The sequence below is a fragment of the Trypanosoma brucei genome, chromosome 7, assembly GCF_000210295.1.
Source record: "Trypanosoma brucei gambiense DAL972 chromosome 7, complete sequence".
Lineage (NCBI taxonomy): Eukaryota > Euglenozoa > Kinetoplastea > Trypanosomatida > Trypanosomatidae > Trypanosoma > Trypanosoma brucei.
In genome coordinates, this window is record NC_026740.1 from 544,949 (window position 1) to 562,493 (window position 17,545).

Genomic DNA, 17,545 nt, shown 5'->3' on the forward strand with positions numbered 1-17,545 from the left:
CAGTGTTTCTTTGATTTCTTCTCGTCACCACAGTTCTGTTGGGTTACAAATATATACACAGCACTCCACTTTGTGGCTATAAGTCTCTTTAATATTTGAATGAAATCCTGCCTATCGCTACTGCAATATTTCACACTCTGTGAGGGACACTGATATTTGCTTCTTTCGTCCATTTCATATTTTGATAGTTATGTAAATATCTTATGTGCAATCCATCTTCTTTCCAAAATAAATAAAAAGAAAGATAAAAGCATAAGCAATTATCGACATAAAAACTGGAATGAGTCTCTCGGTTACACGTCGCACGCTTCTAACATATAGACACGCTGCATGTAACCTATTTTTGTTGTTTCATGCATGTGTCAGTATGATAAAATGAAAATAGTCTCATGTTTCTCCTTGTGCTTTTGTATTGCATAAACTACTGGACTCGTCATCTCTTCCACCTATTCATCACACAGGAGTTGTTCACTTGCTTTACATGTAGCATATAGTAAAAATACAAAATATCAAATTATTAAATTAATACTTCACTATAAGCAATAAAGCTTACTTGATTTTGTTTATTTCATTTATATCTGAGTTGAATTACATATGTTAATGAAATTATTCCACTACTCAAAAATACAAACACTTTATTGATATATATATATATATATATAGAGAGAGAGAGAGAGAGAATGGTTTTGAGACACACCACATATCAGTTCTTCAACATTACATATGTGTAAATCCATATTTACAAAAGGTACAGCTTTTGAATATCTGCATAATTATTTGAAGTATTATTATCTAATGAAATGAACAGTAGATGTCACTGAAATGCAAATAGTAATAATCCTCTGAAAGGCATAAATACTGTTTCACACAATACTCTAAAGTAATGCAGCGCTGTGCCATGAATACTTCCACAGAAGATACAACAACTAATGTGCGATAGTTAGTCATAATGATGCCTTCCATGTGATGAACTCTGCAATACAAATCATACGTTGAACAGAAACTAAAACATTAAATACTAAATATAAATGCATGGGGAAGTGATGTAAACTATAAGAGGGGTTATGTACGTCAAGGAAGTTTCATTAGAATACAATAATAGTTTTGAATTTTATTAAACAACTTAAAGCTTAACCACATGTGTGGAAACAACAATCACTTCACTATAGCATTTGTAGATTAGTGATTGTTACTGAAATAAATGAAAAAAAACAAATGAAGTAAATACGGCAAGCACTGCATCCCATATTCTGTATTCATCACTGTGTGCTGACGCGTTTGAGTAGCTTTGCCCATTGACAGAAAAAAAAAATAATAAATAAATGAAATCTCTTCTTGCATCTTGCACAAGTGTATTTCAACAAAACAAAGACGTAAAAGAAATTTTATGCTTAATATATTTACTCATTTATTTGAAGGAAAGGTACAATAGCCAAAAAACTATAAAGGTGCATGTGAGTTATACTTCATTGTCAGATAAAGTTAACTTCACAACCCTCCTGAAACACAAAAGGAAAATTAAAAGAATTACAATGAAGAAACAGAAGGAATACAATATGTTTTTTCCAACCTCTAACATGTTATATGTAAAAGTGACGAAATGGTCTTCACAATAGGATGCTACTCATGACCTCATTTCCGTGTGAATGCTGGTGCATCTCGATATTTTCTCTCTTCATGATACGCTATTATAAGCTCTTTCTGTATCTTTTTATCAAATGTTATTTGATACTGGTCAATACCATCCCAAAATACTTGTGTTTCCTCAGTTTGTTGCTCAGCATCAGCGGTGTTGTTGTTCACACATCGTTGCCGCGTCTTAATCACACCACCATAAATAGCATTAACATATATCATCTCCCATGCCATGTTACGAGAAAAGGTATCCCAATCGGAAAAATACCTTGCAATGTTTGTCATAAATTCCTGTAACTCTGAAACACTTGCTTCTTTCCTGTAATTATCTGTTATTTGAATAAGCACAATAGTCTTTGAGGCAACTCCCAGTTGTGGAAAACCATCCCGCATATCCGCAACCCTTCTAGAGCAATCTTCCACAAAGAAAAAGCCATCCACAAAAAGCTCACTCTCCTCCAATGACCTGTAGAGCACCTTGTATTTACAGTTTCCAATTGCATTCTGTCCAGTTTTTGGTAAGAACATTTGTTCAAAAATTTGAAACTGTTGTGGGGTCATATCTTTCAGGATGCTACGCTTGTCTTCCGTCTCTCCGAGTCTTCGGAGGTAGTTCAAATGTTTTGTGACCACACAAAAGACTCTAGGAAAGAGAAGTGAAACCAAAGCCCTTGTTTCAAGCGAGTAGGCTCCGACCTTACCGTATTCCATCATGAATTCATGGGATGACATACTTTCCGCAACATCTGCAAACAGCGTACAGAGTATCATATTCCCAATGGCAACTGATAGAGGTCTACAGTGGTATGATTCGAGGTTGCCATATCTGCTCCTCTCCCGTACAATCTTTATTAACGATTCTGTGAAATGATTACCTTTCCATTCAAAATATTTTCCCATCATCATATCATAGCCATCTCGTCTATTACAACTGAGACTGCTTAGATACCCTATTACCGCCGCCTCACGACAGCAAGCTCCATTACTGAAAACATAACGAGGCAGCGGTCCCACAAAGTCAACACGTCTCTCCACCAACCTCCACTCATCCTCTAGTTCTTCCTTAACCTTCAAACGAGCATTTTCATCGAGAGTCGTATAGTTGGGAAATAGGGACAGTTTCTTCCAGGCCACAAACGCCTTAATGTCACGTACGTCATCGCAGTTTAAAATTATCCTTGTTTGTTGCAGGTTCTTCATCCAGTACTTGTAGCGAACTCCATCTGGGGGTGCGAGGACAGTCACACCCCAAACATTTCTTGGGATCTCATAAGGCAGAGTTTCCTTACGACTATTAATATCAAAAATAATATGCCCTCTTTTTTTCAAACGCATTTCCTTAATAACATTAGTGACGTCTTCTCTCTTGTACAATACAACCCTCCCTTCCTCATTCCCCTTCTTGTTGTATATAAGGTAAGCTTTGGAACCCGTGAAAAACACAACGACATCAAGCATTCCTTCATGGAAGTGAAGTAGGGAATGAAGTAAAAATGATCCAACTCCACATGATTTTCCAATACCAGATATACCAATGACAATGTGTGTTGGTGGTGTGCTCTCTGTCTTTTCCACCCACCATGCATTTAATTTTCGTTGTATTATATACCACACACGCATCATTTCACGACGGACGTAAATATGACCTCCATTTCCCCCATATAAACTAATTAGACCACCTTGAAATCTATCTGAGGGCCAACCCATCATTGATGTAAGGACAAAGATCTCCAGGCCAGTGGGTCTCTCCTCAAGTTCCGCATCAACTTCACAATGTTCAGGAGTTATATCCACTTCTTCTTCCGTCCATATGTGTTGTGGTCTTCCAAAGAATACCTTCATACCGAGTGGCTCTTGATTATAACCTGACATCACATAACTCCACTTCGCATAATACAGAGACTCATATAACTCCTCTTCACGAGATTTCCTTTTTCCAGTTACCGATGGATTCTGCATCTGTCGTCCACCTTGTTCCTGCACTTCACCTTGTGCACGATTAAACCGTTCGTTAAACACATTCTGAGTATTTCTCATATTGCCGTTGTTTTGAATCATTCCTATCTCAAAATAATAACTTTAAATAGGTAATATTGTGTTACTTTCTGCACATATGTGTGTGTTTGTGTGTGTGTGTGTGTGTGTGTGTGTGTTAAATCAAATAGTAAAATGAAGGGAATGATGTGTACACACTATCAAGCAACACATATATACAGTTCATGAATATCATAAACTAACAGAACAAATTATAACCTCTCCTTACAGTTAAACCCCTTAACAACCCCTTGCATATATTGAATAGTGATGTTCAATCAATTAAATATTCTGTATGAAAGCATGAGTAATAAGATTTTTAGATATGAGAGATAACAAACACGAAATCCTAAGTGAAGAATACTACTATTTCATATAATATAATATGTATGCATATAGTATAATATGTCATACTTTTTGAAATAATAAACAATAGTATTAATAATGAGATAAACAGAATTTACAATAATAGATTATACATTGCACACGTAATAATGAGGACAACGTATGTCACAAAGGTTCTTAATTATAACATCGAAAGAACATTAACTCAAAGCATCAGCATATATGCACATACAAACTGTTATTCATTATAACATCTTGGCTCCATCTCACAGCATAGACGACAATGTTTGAGTGTAAACCGTAACATACAAAACCCAACACAAATATCTTCTGTACTGTTAAATATTGGGATGGTATCTCATCTCATTATTAAACACTTTCAACATTATCTTGTTGTCTCCTTGTTTGGGAACTCTCATCTTTGACACTAAGGAATATGTGAAGATACTAAGATCATTTATTTTTTTATTTCCTAGTTGCATTTGCAATTGTTCACATATTCTTTCAGTACACGCAAAAAAATTGAAAGTTTAAGGAAAATTGAATTATGAGAATAAGGAAACAAAGGATAAATTTTCTGTGAACAATAAAATATTATATAATATTTTAAATCTTCTGCAGTGATTCACCACATGTGGAAAATATATGCAATAGTTACATAACACTGACAACACTGAATAAAGGAATATATTCAATATACTCAATATATTTAATGCAAATATTACATGGAATATAAGAAGTGTAAGGAATCAAAGGAATATAAAAAATAAAATGTAATGGAGAATGATGGAAACTTAAGATACATCTATGTGAGCATAGCGTTGTGTGAGTAGAAATCATGTGCATATTTTATCTTAATTTTTCCCTATATTGTACTCACTCACTCGTAAAATTTAATCATGGAAATAAAGTTTAGGGAATAGTAAAGTTGTTCTTCCACTCGCGTCAAGACACAAATACATGCTTTCTGTCATTGGAAATCATGTGTCTTTATTAAATTGTAGTATCCAATAATGAAAAAGAAGTACTCTATTACTATATCACTCATCATTTCCTACATCCCTAAATATATCGCATATTGTCACTATACATATTCTTTTTCTTTTTCATATACCATACAACAATCATATATTATTTACTTCCTTTCTTTAAACTGATGTCGTAATGTTCCTTTTGGAAGATACAAATAAATAATTGTACAAATATTAACACAAGAGTAATAATAGAAGAAAAGAATTACCTTAAGGAAACTACATGGAACTTCCATTATATAAGATACTACACTTCATATAAGGGGGAAATACGTAACAGTGGTTGTATCTTTTATTTGTCCTCAGCGTATCGGCAATCCTTCAGTAGACACTGCTTTGCAACTGATTTCTTTTATGGATTAAGTTAGTCAGCAGTGTTGAGACAGGTTCCCCCGCATGAGGAGTGAAGGGACAAAACAATATTCCTACCTTCTAACCTATTGAACAAGAATGTCTCAAACAATATCATTTGTCCCTATTTATTTCTGCAGATGCAAATGCTATTGATGGGTGAGATACATCTAAACAGCAACGGATATAACTATACTCATACAGTGTTTCTTTGATTTCTTCTCGTCACCACAGTTGTGTTGGGTTACAAATATATACACAGCACTCCACTTTGTGGCTATAAGTCTCTTTAATATTTGAATGAAATCCTGCCTATCGCTACTGCAATATTTCACACTCTGTGAGGGACACTGATATTTGCTTCTTTCGTCCATTTCATATTTTGATAGTTATGTAAATATCTTATGTGCAATCCATCTCCTTTCCAAAATAAATAAAAAGAAAGATAAAAGCATAAGCAATTATCGACATAAAAACTGGAATGAGTCTCTCGGTTACACGTCGCACGCTTCTAACATATAGACATGCTGCATGTAACCTATTTTTGTTGTTTCATGCATGTGTCAGTATGATAAAATGAAAATAGTCTCATGTTTCTCCTTGTGCTTTTGTATTGCATAAACTACTGGACTCGTCATCTCTTCCACCTATTCATCACACAGGAGTTATTCACTTGCTTTACATGTAGCATACAGTAAAAATACAAAATATCAAATTATTAAATTAATACTTCACTATAAGCAATAAAGCTTACTTGATTTTGTTTATTTCATTTATATCTGAGTTGAATTACATATGTTAATGAAATTATTCCACTACTCAAAAATACAAACACTTTATTGATATATATATATATATAGAGAGAGAGAGAGAGAGAATGGTTTTGAGACACACCACATATCAGTTCTTCAACATTACATATGTGTAAATCCATATTTACAAAAGGTACAGCTTTTGAATATCTGCATAATTATTTGAAGTATTATTATCTAATGAAATGAACAGTAGATGTCACTGAAATGCAAATAGTAATAATCCTCTGAAAGGCATAAATACTGTTTCATACAATACTCTAAAGTACTGCAGCGCTGTGCCATGAATACTTCCACAGAAGATACAACAACTAATGTGCGATAGTTAGTCATAATGATGCCTTCCATGTGATGAACTCTGCAATACAAATCATACGTTGAACAGAAACTAAAACATTAAATACTAAATATAAATGCATGGGGGAGTGATGTAAACTATAAGAGGGGTTATGTACGTCAAGGAAGTTTCATTAGAATACAATAATAGTTTTGAATTTTATTAAACAACTTAAAGCTTAACCACATGTGTGGAAACAACAATCACTTCACTATAGCATTTGTAGATTAGTGATTGTTACTGAAATAAATGAAAAAAAACAAATGAAGTAAATACGGCAAGCACTGCATCCCATATTCTGTATTCATCACTGTGTGCTGACGCGTTTGAGTAGCTTTGCCCATTGACAGAAAAAAAAAATAATAAATAAATGAAATCTCTTCTTGCATCTTGCACAAGTGTATTTCAACAGAACAAAGACGTAAAAGAAATTTTATGCTTAATATATTTACTCATTTATTTGAAGGAAAGGTACAATAGCCAAAAAACTATAAAGGTGCATGTGAGTTATACTTCATTGTCAGATAAAGTTAACTTCACAACCCTCCTGAAACACAAAAGGAAAATTAAAAGAATTACAATGAAGAAACAGAAGGAATACAATATGTTTTTTCCAACCTCTAACATGTTATATGTAAAAGTGACGAAATGGTCTTCACAATAGGATGCTACTCATGACCTCATTTCCGTGTGAATGCTGGTGCATCTCGATATTTTCTCTCTTCATGATACGCTATTATAAGCTCTTTCTGTATCTTTTTATCAAATGTTATTTGATACTGGTCAATACCATCCCAAAATACTTGTGTTTCCTCAGTTTGTTGCTCAGCATCAGCGGTGTTGTTGTTCACACATCGTTGCCGCGTCTTAATCACACCACCATAAATAGCATTAACATATATCATCTCCCATGCCATGTTACGAGAAAAGGTATCCCAATCGGAAAAATACCTTGCAATGTTTGTCATAAATTCCTGTAACTCTGAAACACTTGCTTCTTTCCTGTAATTATCTGTTATTTGAATAAGCACAATAGTCTTTGAGGCAACTCCCAGTTGTGGAAAACCATCCCGCATATCCGCAACCCTTCTAGAGCAATCTTCCACAAAGAAAAAGCCATCCACAAAAAGCTCACTCTCCTCCAATGACCTGTAGAGCACTTTGTATTTACAGTTTCCAATTGCATTCTGTCCAGCTTCTGGTAAGAACTTTTGTTCAAAATTTTGAAACTGTTGTGGGGTCATATCTTTCAGGATGCTACGCTTGTCTTCCGTCTCTCCGAGTCTTCGGAGGTAGTTCAAATGTTTTGTGACCACACAAAAGACTCTAGGAAAGAGAAGTGAAACCAAAGCCCTTGTTTTAAGCGAGTAGGCTCCGACCTTACCGTATCTCATCATGAATTCATGGGATGACATACTTTCCGCAACATCTGCAAACAGCGTACAGAGTATCATATTCCCAATGGCAACTGATAGAGGTCTACAGTGGTATGATTCGAGGTTTCCATATCTGCTCCTCTCCCGTACAATCTTTATTAACGATTCTGTGAAATGATTACCTTTCCATTCAAAATATTTTCCCATCATCATATCATAGCCATCTCGTCTATTACAACTGAACTGCTTAGATACCTTATTACTGCCGCCTCACGACAGCTAGCTCCATTACTGAAAACATAACGAGGCAGCGGCCCCACAAAGTCAACACGTCTCTCCACCAACATCCACTCATCCTCTAGTTCTTCCTTAACCTTCAAACGAGCATTTTCATCGAGAGTCGTATAGTTGGGAAATAGGGACAGTTTCTTCCAGGCCACAAACGCCTTAATGTCACGTACGTCATCGCAGTTTAAAATTATCCTTGTTTGTTCCAGGTTCTTCATCCAGTACTTGTAGCGAACTCCATCTGGGGGTGCGAGGACAGTCACACCCCAAACATTTCTTGGGATCTCATAAGGCAGAGTCTCCTTAGGACTATTAATATCAAAAATAATATGCCCTCTTTTTTTTAAACGCATTTCTTCAATAACATTAGTGACGTCTTCTCTCTCGTACAATACAACCCTCCCTTCCTCATTCCCCTTCTTGTTGTATATAAGGTAAGCGTTCGCATCCGTGAAATACACAACGACATCAAGCATTCCTTCATGGAAGTGAAGTAGGGAATGAAGTAAAAATGATCCAACTCCACATGATTTTCCAATACCAGATATACCAATGACAATGTGTGTTGGTGGTGTGCTCTCTGTCTTTTGCACCCACCATGCATTTAATTTTCGTTGTATTATATACCACACACGCATCATTTCACGACGGACGTAAATATGACCTCCATTTCCCCCATATAAACTAATGAGAGAACATTGAAATCCGCATGATGGGTTACATATCTTTGATGTAAGGACAAAGATCTCCAGGCCAGTGGGTCTCTCCTCAAGTTCCGCATCAACTTCACAATGTTCAGGAGTTATATCCACTTCTTCTTCCGTTCATATGTGTTGTGGTCTTCCAAAGAATACCTTCATACCGAGTGGCTCTTGATTATAACCTGACATCACATAACTCCACTTCGCATAATACAGAGACTCATATAACTCCTCTTCACGAGATTTCCTTTTTCCAGTTACCGATGGATTCTGCATCTGTCGTCCACCTCGTTCCTGCACTTCACCTTGTGCACGATTAAACCGTTCGTTAAACACATTCTGAGTATTTCTCATATTGCCGTTGTTTTGAATCATTCCTATCTCAAAATAATAACTTTAAATAGGTAATATTGTGTTACTTTCTGCACATATGTGTGTGTGTGTTAAATCAAATAGTAAAATGAAGGGAATGATGTGTACACACTATCAAGCAACATATATATACAGTTCATGAATATCATAAACTAACAGAACAAATTATAACCTCTCCTTACAGTTAAACCCCTTAACAACCCCTTGCATATATTGAATAGTGATGTTCAATCAATTAAATATTCTGTATGAAAGCATGAGTAATAAGATTTTTAGATATGAGAGATAACAAACACGAAATCCTAAGTGAAGAATACTACTATTTCATATAATATAATATGTATGCATATAGTATAATATGTCATACTTTTTGAAATAATAAACAATAGTATTAATAATGAGATAAACAGAATTTACAATAATAGATTATACATTGCACACGTAATAATGAGGACAACGTATGTCACAAAGGTTCTTAATTATAACATCGAAAGAACATTAACTCAAAGCATCAGCATATACTGCACATACAAACTGTTATTCATTATAACATCTTGGCTCCATTTCACAGCATAGACGACAATGTTTGAGTGTAAACCGTAACATACAAAACCCAACACAAATATCTTCTGTACTGTTAAATATTAGGATGGTATCTCATCTCATTATTAAACACTTTCAACATTATCTTGTTGTCTCCTTGTTTGGGAACTCTCATCTTTGACACTAAGGAATATGTGAAGATACTAAGATCATTTATTTTTTTATTTCCTAGTTGCATTTGCAATTGTTCACGTATTCTTTCAGTACACGCAAAAAAATTGAAAGTTTAAGGAAAATTGAATTATGAGAATAAGGAAACAAAGGATAAATTTTCTGTGAACAATAAAATATTATATAATATCTCAAATCTTCTGCAGTGATTCACCACATGTGGAAAATATATGCAATAGTTACATAACACTGACAACACTGAATAAAGGAATATATTCAATATACTCAATATAGTCAATATATTTAATGCAAATATTACATGGAATATAAGAAGTGTAAGGAATCAAAGGAATATAAAAAATAAAATGTAATGGAGAATGATGGAAACTTAAGATACATCTATGTGAGCATAGCGTTGTGTGAGTAGAAATCATGTGCATATTTTATCTTAATTTTTCCCTATATTGTACTCACTCACTCGTAAAATTTAATCATGGAAATAAAGTTTAGGGAATAGTAAAGTTGTTCTTCCACTCGCGTCAAGACACAAATACATGCTTTCTGTCATTGGAAATCATGTGTCTTTATTAAATTGTAGTATCCAATAATGAAAAAGAAGTACTCTATTACTATATCACTCATCATTTCCTACATCCCTAAATATATCGCATATTGTCACTATACATATTCTTTTTATTTTTCATATACCAAACAACAATCATATATTATTTACTTCCTTTCTTTAAACTGATGTCGTAATGTTCCTTTTGGAAGATACAAATAAATAATTGTACAAATATTAACACAAGAGTAATAATAGAAGAAAAGAATTACCTTAAGGAAACTACATGGAACTTCCATTATATAAGATACTACACTTCATATAAGGGGGAAATACGTAACAGTGGTTGTATCTTTTATTTGTCCTCAGTGTATCGGCAATCCTTCAGTAGACACTGCTTTGCAACTGATTTCTTTTATGGATTAAGTTAGTCAGCAGTGTTGAGACAGGTTCCCCCGCATGAGGAGTGAAGGGACAAAACAATATTCCTACCTTCTAACCTATTGAACAAGAATGTCTCAAACAATATCATTTGTCCCTATTTATTTCTGCAGATGCAAATGCTATTGATGGGTGAGATACATCTAAACAGCAACGGATATAACTATACTCATACAGTGTTTCTTTGATTTCTTCTCGTCACCACAGTTCTGTTGGGTTACAAATATATATACAGCACTCCACTTTGTGGCTATAAGTCACTTTAATATTTGAATGAAATCCTGCTTATCGCTACTGCAATATTTCACACTCTGTGAGGGACACTGATATTTGCTTCTTTCGTCCATTTCATATTTTGATAGTTATGTAAATATCTTATGTGCAATCCATCTCCTTTCCAAAATAAATAAAAAGAAAGATAAAAGCATAAGCAATTATCGACATAAAAACTGGAATGAGTCTCTCGGTTACACGTCGCACGCTTCTAACATATAGACATGCTGCATGTAACCTATTTTTGTTGTTTCATTCATGTGTCAGTATGATAAAATGAAAATAGTCTCATGTTTCTCCTTGTGCTTTTGTATTGCATAAACTACTGGACTCGTCATCTCTTCCACCTATTCATCACACAGGAGTTGTTCACTTGCTTTACATATAGCATATAGTAAAAATACAAAATATCAAATTATTAAATTAATACTTCACTATAAGCAATAAAGCTTACTTGATTTTGTTTATTTCATTTATAGCTGAGTTGAATTACATATGTTAATGAAATTATTCCACTACTCAAAGATACAAGCACTTTATTGATATATATATATATATATATAGAGAGAGAGAGAGAGAGAATGGTTTTGAGACACACCACATATCAGTTCTTCAACATTACATATGTGTAAATCCATATTTACAAAAGGTACAGCTTTTGAATATCTGCATAATTATTTGAAGTATTATTATCTAATGAAATGAACAGTAGATGTCACTGAAATGCAAATAGTAATAATCCTCTGAAAGGCATAAATACTGTTTCACACAATACTCTAAAGTAATGCAGCGCTATGCCATGAATACTTCCACAGAAGATACAACAACTAATGTGCGATAGTTAGTCATAATGATGCCTTCCATGTGATGAACTCTGCAATACAAATCATACGTTGAACAGAAACTAAAACATTAAATACTAAATATAAATACATGGGGAAGTGATGTAAACTATAAGAGGGTTTATGTACGTCAAGAAAGTTTCATTAGAATACAATAATAGTTTTGAATTTTATTAAACAACTTAAAGCTTAACCACATGTGTGGAAACAACAATCACTTCACTATAGCATTTGTAGATTAGTGATTGTTACTGAAATAAATGAAAAAAAACAAATGAAGTAAATATGGCAAGCACTGCATCCCATATTCTGTATTCATCACTGTGTGCTGACGCGTTTGAGTAGCTTTGCCCATTGACAGAAAAAAAATAATAAATAAATGAAATCTCTTCTTGCATCTTGCACAAGTGTATTTCAACAGAACAAAGACGTAAAAGAAATTTTATGCTTAATATATTTACTCATTTATTTGAAGGAAAGGTACAATAGCCAAAAAACTATAAAGGTGCATGTGAGTTATACTTCATTGTCAGATAAAGTTAACTTCACAACCCTCCTGAAACACAAAAGGAAAATTAAAAGAATTACAATGAAGAAACAGAAGGAATACAATATGTTTTTTCCAACCTCTAACATGTTATATGTAAAAGTGACGAAATGGTCTTCACAATAGGATGCTACTCATGACCTCGTTTCCGTGTGAATGCTGGTGCATCTCGATATTTTCTCTCTTCATGATACGCTATTATAAGCTCTTTCTGTATCTTGTTATCAAATGTTATTTGATACTGGTCAATACCATCCCAAAATACTTGTGTTTCCTCAGTTTGTTGCTCAGCATCAGCGGTGTTGTTGTTCACACATCGTTGCCGCGTCTTAATCACACCACCATAAATAGCATTAACATATATCATCTCCCATGCCATGTTACGAGAAAAGGTATCCCAATCGGAAAAATACCTTGCAATGTTTGTCATAAATTCCTGTAACTCTGAAACACTTGCTTCTTTCCTGTAATTATCTGTTATTTGAATAAGCACAATAGTCTTTGAGGCAACTCCCAGTTGTGGAAAACCATCCCGCATATCCGCAACCCTTCTAGAGCAATCTTCCACAAAGAAAAAGCCATCCACAAAAAGCTTGCTCTCTTCCAATGACCTGTAGAGCACTTTGTATTTACAGTTTCCAATTGCATTCTGTCCAGCTTCTGGCAAGAACTTTTGTTCAAAAATTTGAAACTGTTGTGGGGTCATATCTTTCAGGATGCTACGCTTGTCTTCCGTCTCTCCGAGTCTTCGGAGGTAGTTCAAATGTTTTGTGACCACACAAAAGACTCTAGGAAAGAGAAGTGAAACCAAAGCCCTTGTTTCAAGCGAGTAGGCTCCGACCTTACCGTATACGCTTTCACTATGTTTCTCAACCATCAGTGTTGCAACAGTTGAAAACAGCGTACAGAGTATCATATTCCCAATGGCAACTGATAGAGGTCTACAGTGGTATGATTCGAGGTCGTCATATCTGCCCCCCTCCCGTACAATCTTCACTAAACTGTGAACCACTTTTTCACTTTTCCACGTAAAATATTTTTCCAGAATCGTTTCATACTCTTCTTTCTTCTCATTTTCTAGGCTTCTTAGGTAATCACTGATATCCTGCAGCCGGTTGGTGTAACTTTGCTCGCTGAAAACATAACGAGGCAGCGGCCCCACAACGTCAACACGTCTCTCCACTAACCTCCACTCATCCTCTAGTTCTTCCTTAACCTTCGCACGAGCATTTTCATCGAGAGTCGTATAGTTGGGAAATAGGGACAATTTCTTCCAGGCCACAAACGCCTTAATGTCACGTACGTCATCGCAGTTTAAAATCACATTCCAACTGAAATAGTCCTTCTCCCAATGTTTATAATAGTATGTATCCGGAGTGTTGAGTGTAGTTATTCCCCACCCAAGATATTGGGTCTCATAAGGCGGAGTCTCATCAGGTCCATCAGTATCAAAAATAATATGCCCTCTTTTTTTTAACGCATTTCTTTAATAACATTAGTGACGTCTTTTCTCTTGTACAATACAACCCTCCCTTCCTCATTCCCCTTCTTGTTGTATATAAGGTAGGCGTCCACATCCGTGAAATACACAACGACATCAAGCATTCCTTCATGGAAGTGAAGTAGGGAATGAAGTAAAAATGATCCAACTCCACATGATTTTCCAGTCCCTGGAATACCAATGACAATGTGTGTTGGTGGTGTGCTCTCTGTCTTTTGCACCCACCATGCATTTAATTTTTGTTGTATTATATACCACACACGCATCATTTCACGACGGATGTAGACATTATTGTCCATTATACCACTTTCATCATTGATACCTAATTGAAACGTAGCTGATGGCCAACCCATCTTTGATGTAAGGACAAAGATCTCCAGGCCAGTGGGTCTCTCCTCAAGTTCCGCATCAACTTCACAATGTTCAGGAGTTATATCAACTTCTTCTTCCGTCCATATGTGTTGTGGTCTTCCAAAGAATACCTTCATACCGAGTGGCTCTTGATTATAACCTGACATCACATAACTCCACTTCGCATAATACAGAGACTCATATAACTCCTCTTCACGAGATTTCCTTTTTCCAGTTACCGATGGATTCTGCATCTGTCGTCCACCTCGTTCCTGCACTTCACCTTGTGCACGATTAAACCGTTCGTTAAACACATTCTGAGTATTTCTCATATTGCCGTTGTTTTGAATCATTCCTATCTCAAAATAATAACTTTAAATAGGTAATATTGTGTTACTTTCTGCACATATGTGTGTGTGTGTTAAATCAAATAGTAAAATGAAGGGAATGATGTGTACACACTATCAAGCAACACATATATACAGTTCATGAATATCATAAACTAACCGAACAAATTATAACCCCTCCTTACAGTTAAACCCCTTCACAACCCCTTGCTTATATTGAATAGTGATGTTCAATCAATTAAATATTCTGTATGAAAGCATGAGTAATAAGATTTTTAGATATGAGAGATAACAAACACGAAATCCTAAGTGAAGAATACTACTATTTCATATAATATAATATGTATGCATATAGTATAATATGTCATACTTTTTGAAATAATAAACAATAGTATTAATAATGAGATAAACAGAATTTACAATAATAGATTATGCATTGCACACGTAATAATGAGGACAACGTATGTCACAAAGGTTCTTAATTATAACATCGAAAGAACATTAACTCAAAGCATCAGCATATACTGCACATACAAACTGTTATTCATTATAACATCTTGGCTCCATCTCACAGCATAGACGACAATGTTTGAGTGTAAACCGTAACATACAAAACCCAACACAAATATCTTCTGTACTGTTAAATATTGGGATGGTATCTCATCTCATTATTAAACACTTTCAACATTATCTTGTTGTCTCCTTGTTTGGGAACTCTCATCTGTGACACTAAGGAATATGTGAAGATACTAAGATCATTTATTTTTTTATTTCCTAGTTGCATTTGCAATTGTTCACATATTCTTTCAGTACACGCAAAAAAATTGAAAGTTTAAGGAAAATTGAATTATGAGAATAAGGAAACAAAGGATAAATTTTCTGTGAACAATAAAATATTATATAATATTTTAAATCTTCTGCAGTGATTCACCACATGTGGAAAATATATGCAATAGTTACATAACACTGACAACACTGAATAAAGGAATATATTCAATATAGTCAATATAGTCAATATATTTAATGCAAATATTACATGGAATATAAGAAGTGTAAGGAATCAAAGGAATATAAAAAATAAAATGTAATGGAGAATGATGGAAACTGAAGATACATCTATGTGAGCATAGCGTTGTGTGAGTAGAAATCATGTGCATATTTTATCTTAATCTTTCCCTATATTGTACTCACTCACTCGTAAAATTTAATCATGGAAATAAAGTTTAGGGAATAGTAAAGTTGTTCTTCCACTCGCATCAAGACACAAATACATGCTTTCTGTCATTGGAAATCATGTGTCTTTATTAAATTGTAGTATCCAATAATGAAAAAGAAGTACTCTATTACTATATCACTCATCATTTCCTACATCCCTAAATATATCGCATATTGTCACTATACATATTCTTTTTATTTTTCATATACCAAACAACAATCATATATTATTTACTTCCTTTCTTTAACCTGATGTTGTAATGTTCCTTTTGGAAGATACAAATAAATAATTGAACAAATATTAACACAAGAGTAATGATAGAAGAAAAGAATTACCTTAAGGAAACTACATGGAACTTCCATTATATAAGATACTACACTTCATATAAGGGGGAAATACGTAACAGTGGTTGTATCTTTTATTTGTCCTCAGTGTATCGGCAATCCTTCAGTAGACACTGCTTTGCAACTGATTTCTTTTATGGATTAAGTTAGTCAGCAGTGTTGAGACAGGTTCCCCCGCATGAGGAATGAAGGGACAAAACAATATTCCTACCTTCTAACCTATTGAACAAGAATGTCTCAAACAATATCATTTGTCCCTATTTATTTCTGCAGATGCAAATGCTATTGATGGGTGAGATACATCTAAACAGCAACGGATATAACTATACTCATACAGTGTTTCTTTGATTTCTTCTCGTCACCACAGTTCTGTTGGGTTACAAATATATACACAGCACTCCACTTTGTGGCTATAAGTCTCTTTAATATTTGAATGAAATCCTGCCTATCGCTACTGCAATATTTCACACTCTGTGAGGGACACTGATATTTGCTTCTTTCGTCCATTTCATATTTTGATAGTTATGTAAATATCTTATGTGCAATCCATCTCCTTTCCAAAATAAATAAAAAGAAAGATAAAAGCATAAGCAATTATCGACATAAAAACTGGAATGAGTCTCTCGGTTACACGTCGCACGCTTCTAACATATAGAAATGCTGCATGTAACCTATTTTTGTTGTTTCATTCATGTGTCAGTATGATAAAATGAAAATAGTCTCATGTTTCTCCTTGTGCTTTTGTATTGCATAAACTACTGGACTCGTCATCTCTTCCACCTATTCATCACACAGGAGTTGTTCACTTGCTTTACATATAGCATATAGTAAAAATACAAAATATCAAATTATTAAATTAATACTTCACTATAAGCAATAAAGCTTACTTGATTTTGTTTATTTCATTTATAGCTGAGTTGAATTACATATGTTAATGAAATTATTCCACTACTCAAAGATACAAGCACTTTATTGATATATATATATATATATATATATATAGAGAGAGAGAGAGAGAGAGAATGGTTTTGAGACACACCACATATCAGTTCTTCAACATTACATATGTGTAAATCCATATTTACAAAAGGGTAAAGCTTTTGAATATCTGCATAATTATTGAAG

The 17,545-nt window shown here is 34.3% G+C and overlaps 2 protein-coding genes and 1 pseudogene across 2 annotated transcripts, besides 1 other annotated feature; all 3 read right to left on the reverse strand.

Annotated features, from left to right (window-relative positions):
* Positions 1 to 1,632: 1,632 nt before the first annotated feature.
* TbgDal_VII2160 (retrotransposon hot spot (RHS) protein, putative) lies at positions 1,633 to 3,693 on the reverse strand (the record flags this gene model as incomplete). Its single annotated transcript, XM_011776231.1, has 1 exon — positions 1,633 to 3,693. The coding sequence occupies one exon, from the start codon at positions 3,691 to 3,693 to the stop codon at positions 1,633 to 1,635; it is 2,061 nt and encodes a 686-aa protein (XP_011774533.1).
* Positions 3,694 to 7,225: 3,532 nt separating this feature from the next.
* Positions 7,226 to 9,285, reverse strand: TbgDal_VII2170 (annotated as a pseudogene).
* Positions 7,226 to 9,285: a sequence feature.
* A 3,506-nt stretch (positions 9,286 to 12,791) lies between these two features.
* Positions 12,792 to 14,866, reverse strand: TbgDal_VII2180 (the record flags this gene model as incomplete). The annotated part of the gene is made up of 2 exons (XM_011776232.1): positions 12,792 to 14,117; positions 14,138 to 14,866. 2 exons carry the CDS (start codon positions 14,864 to 14,866, stop codon positions 12,792 to 12,794), a joined length of 2,055 nt encoding a protein of 684 aa, XP_011774534.1.
* Positions 14,867 to 17,545: the final 2,679 nt, after the last annotated feature.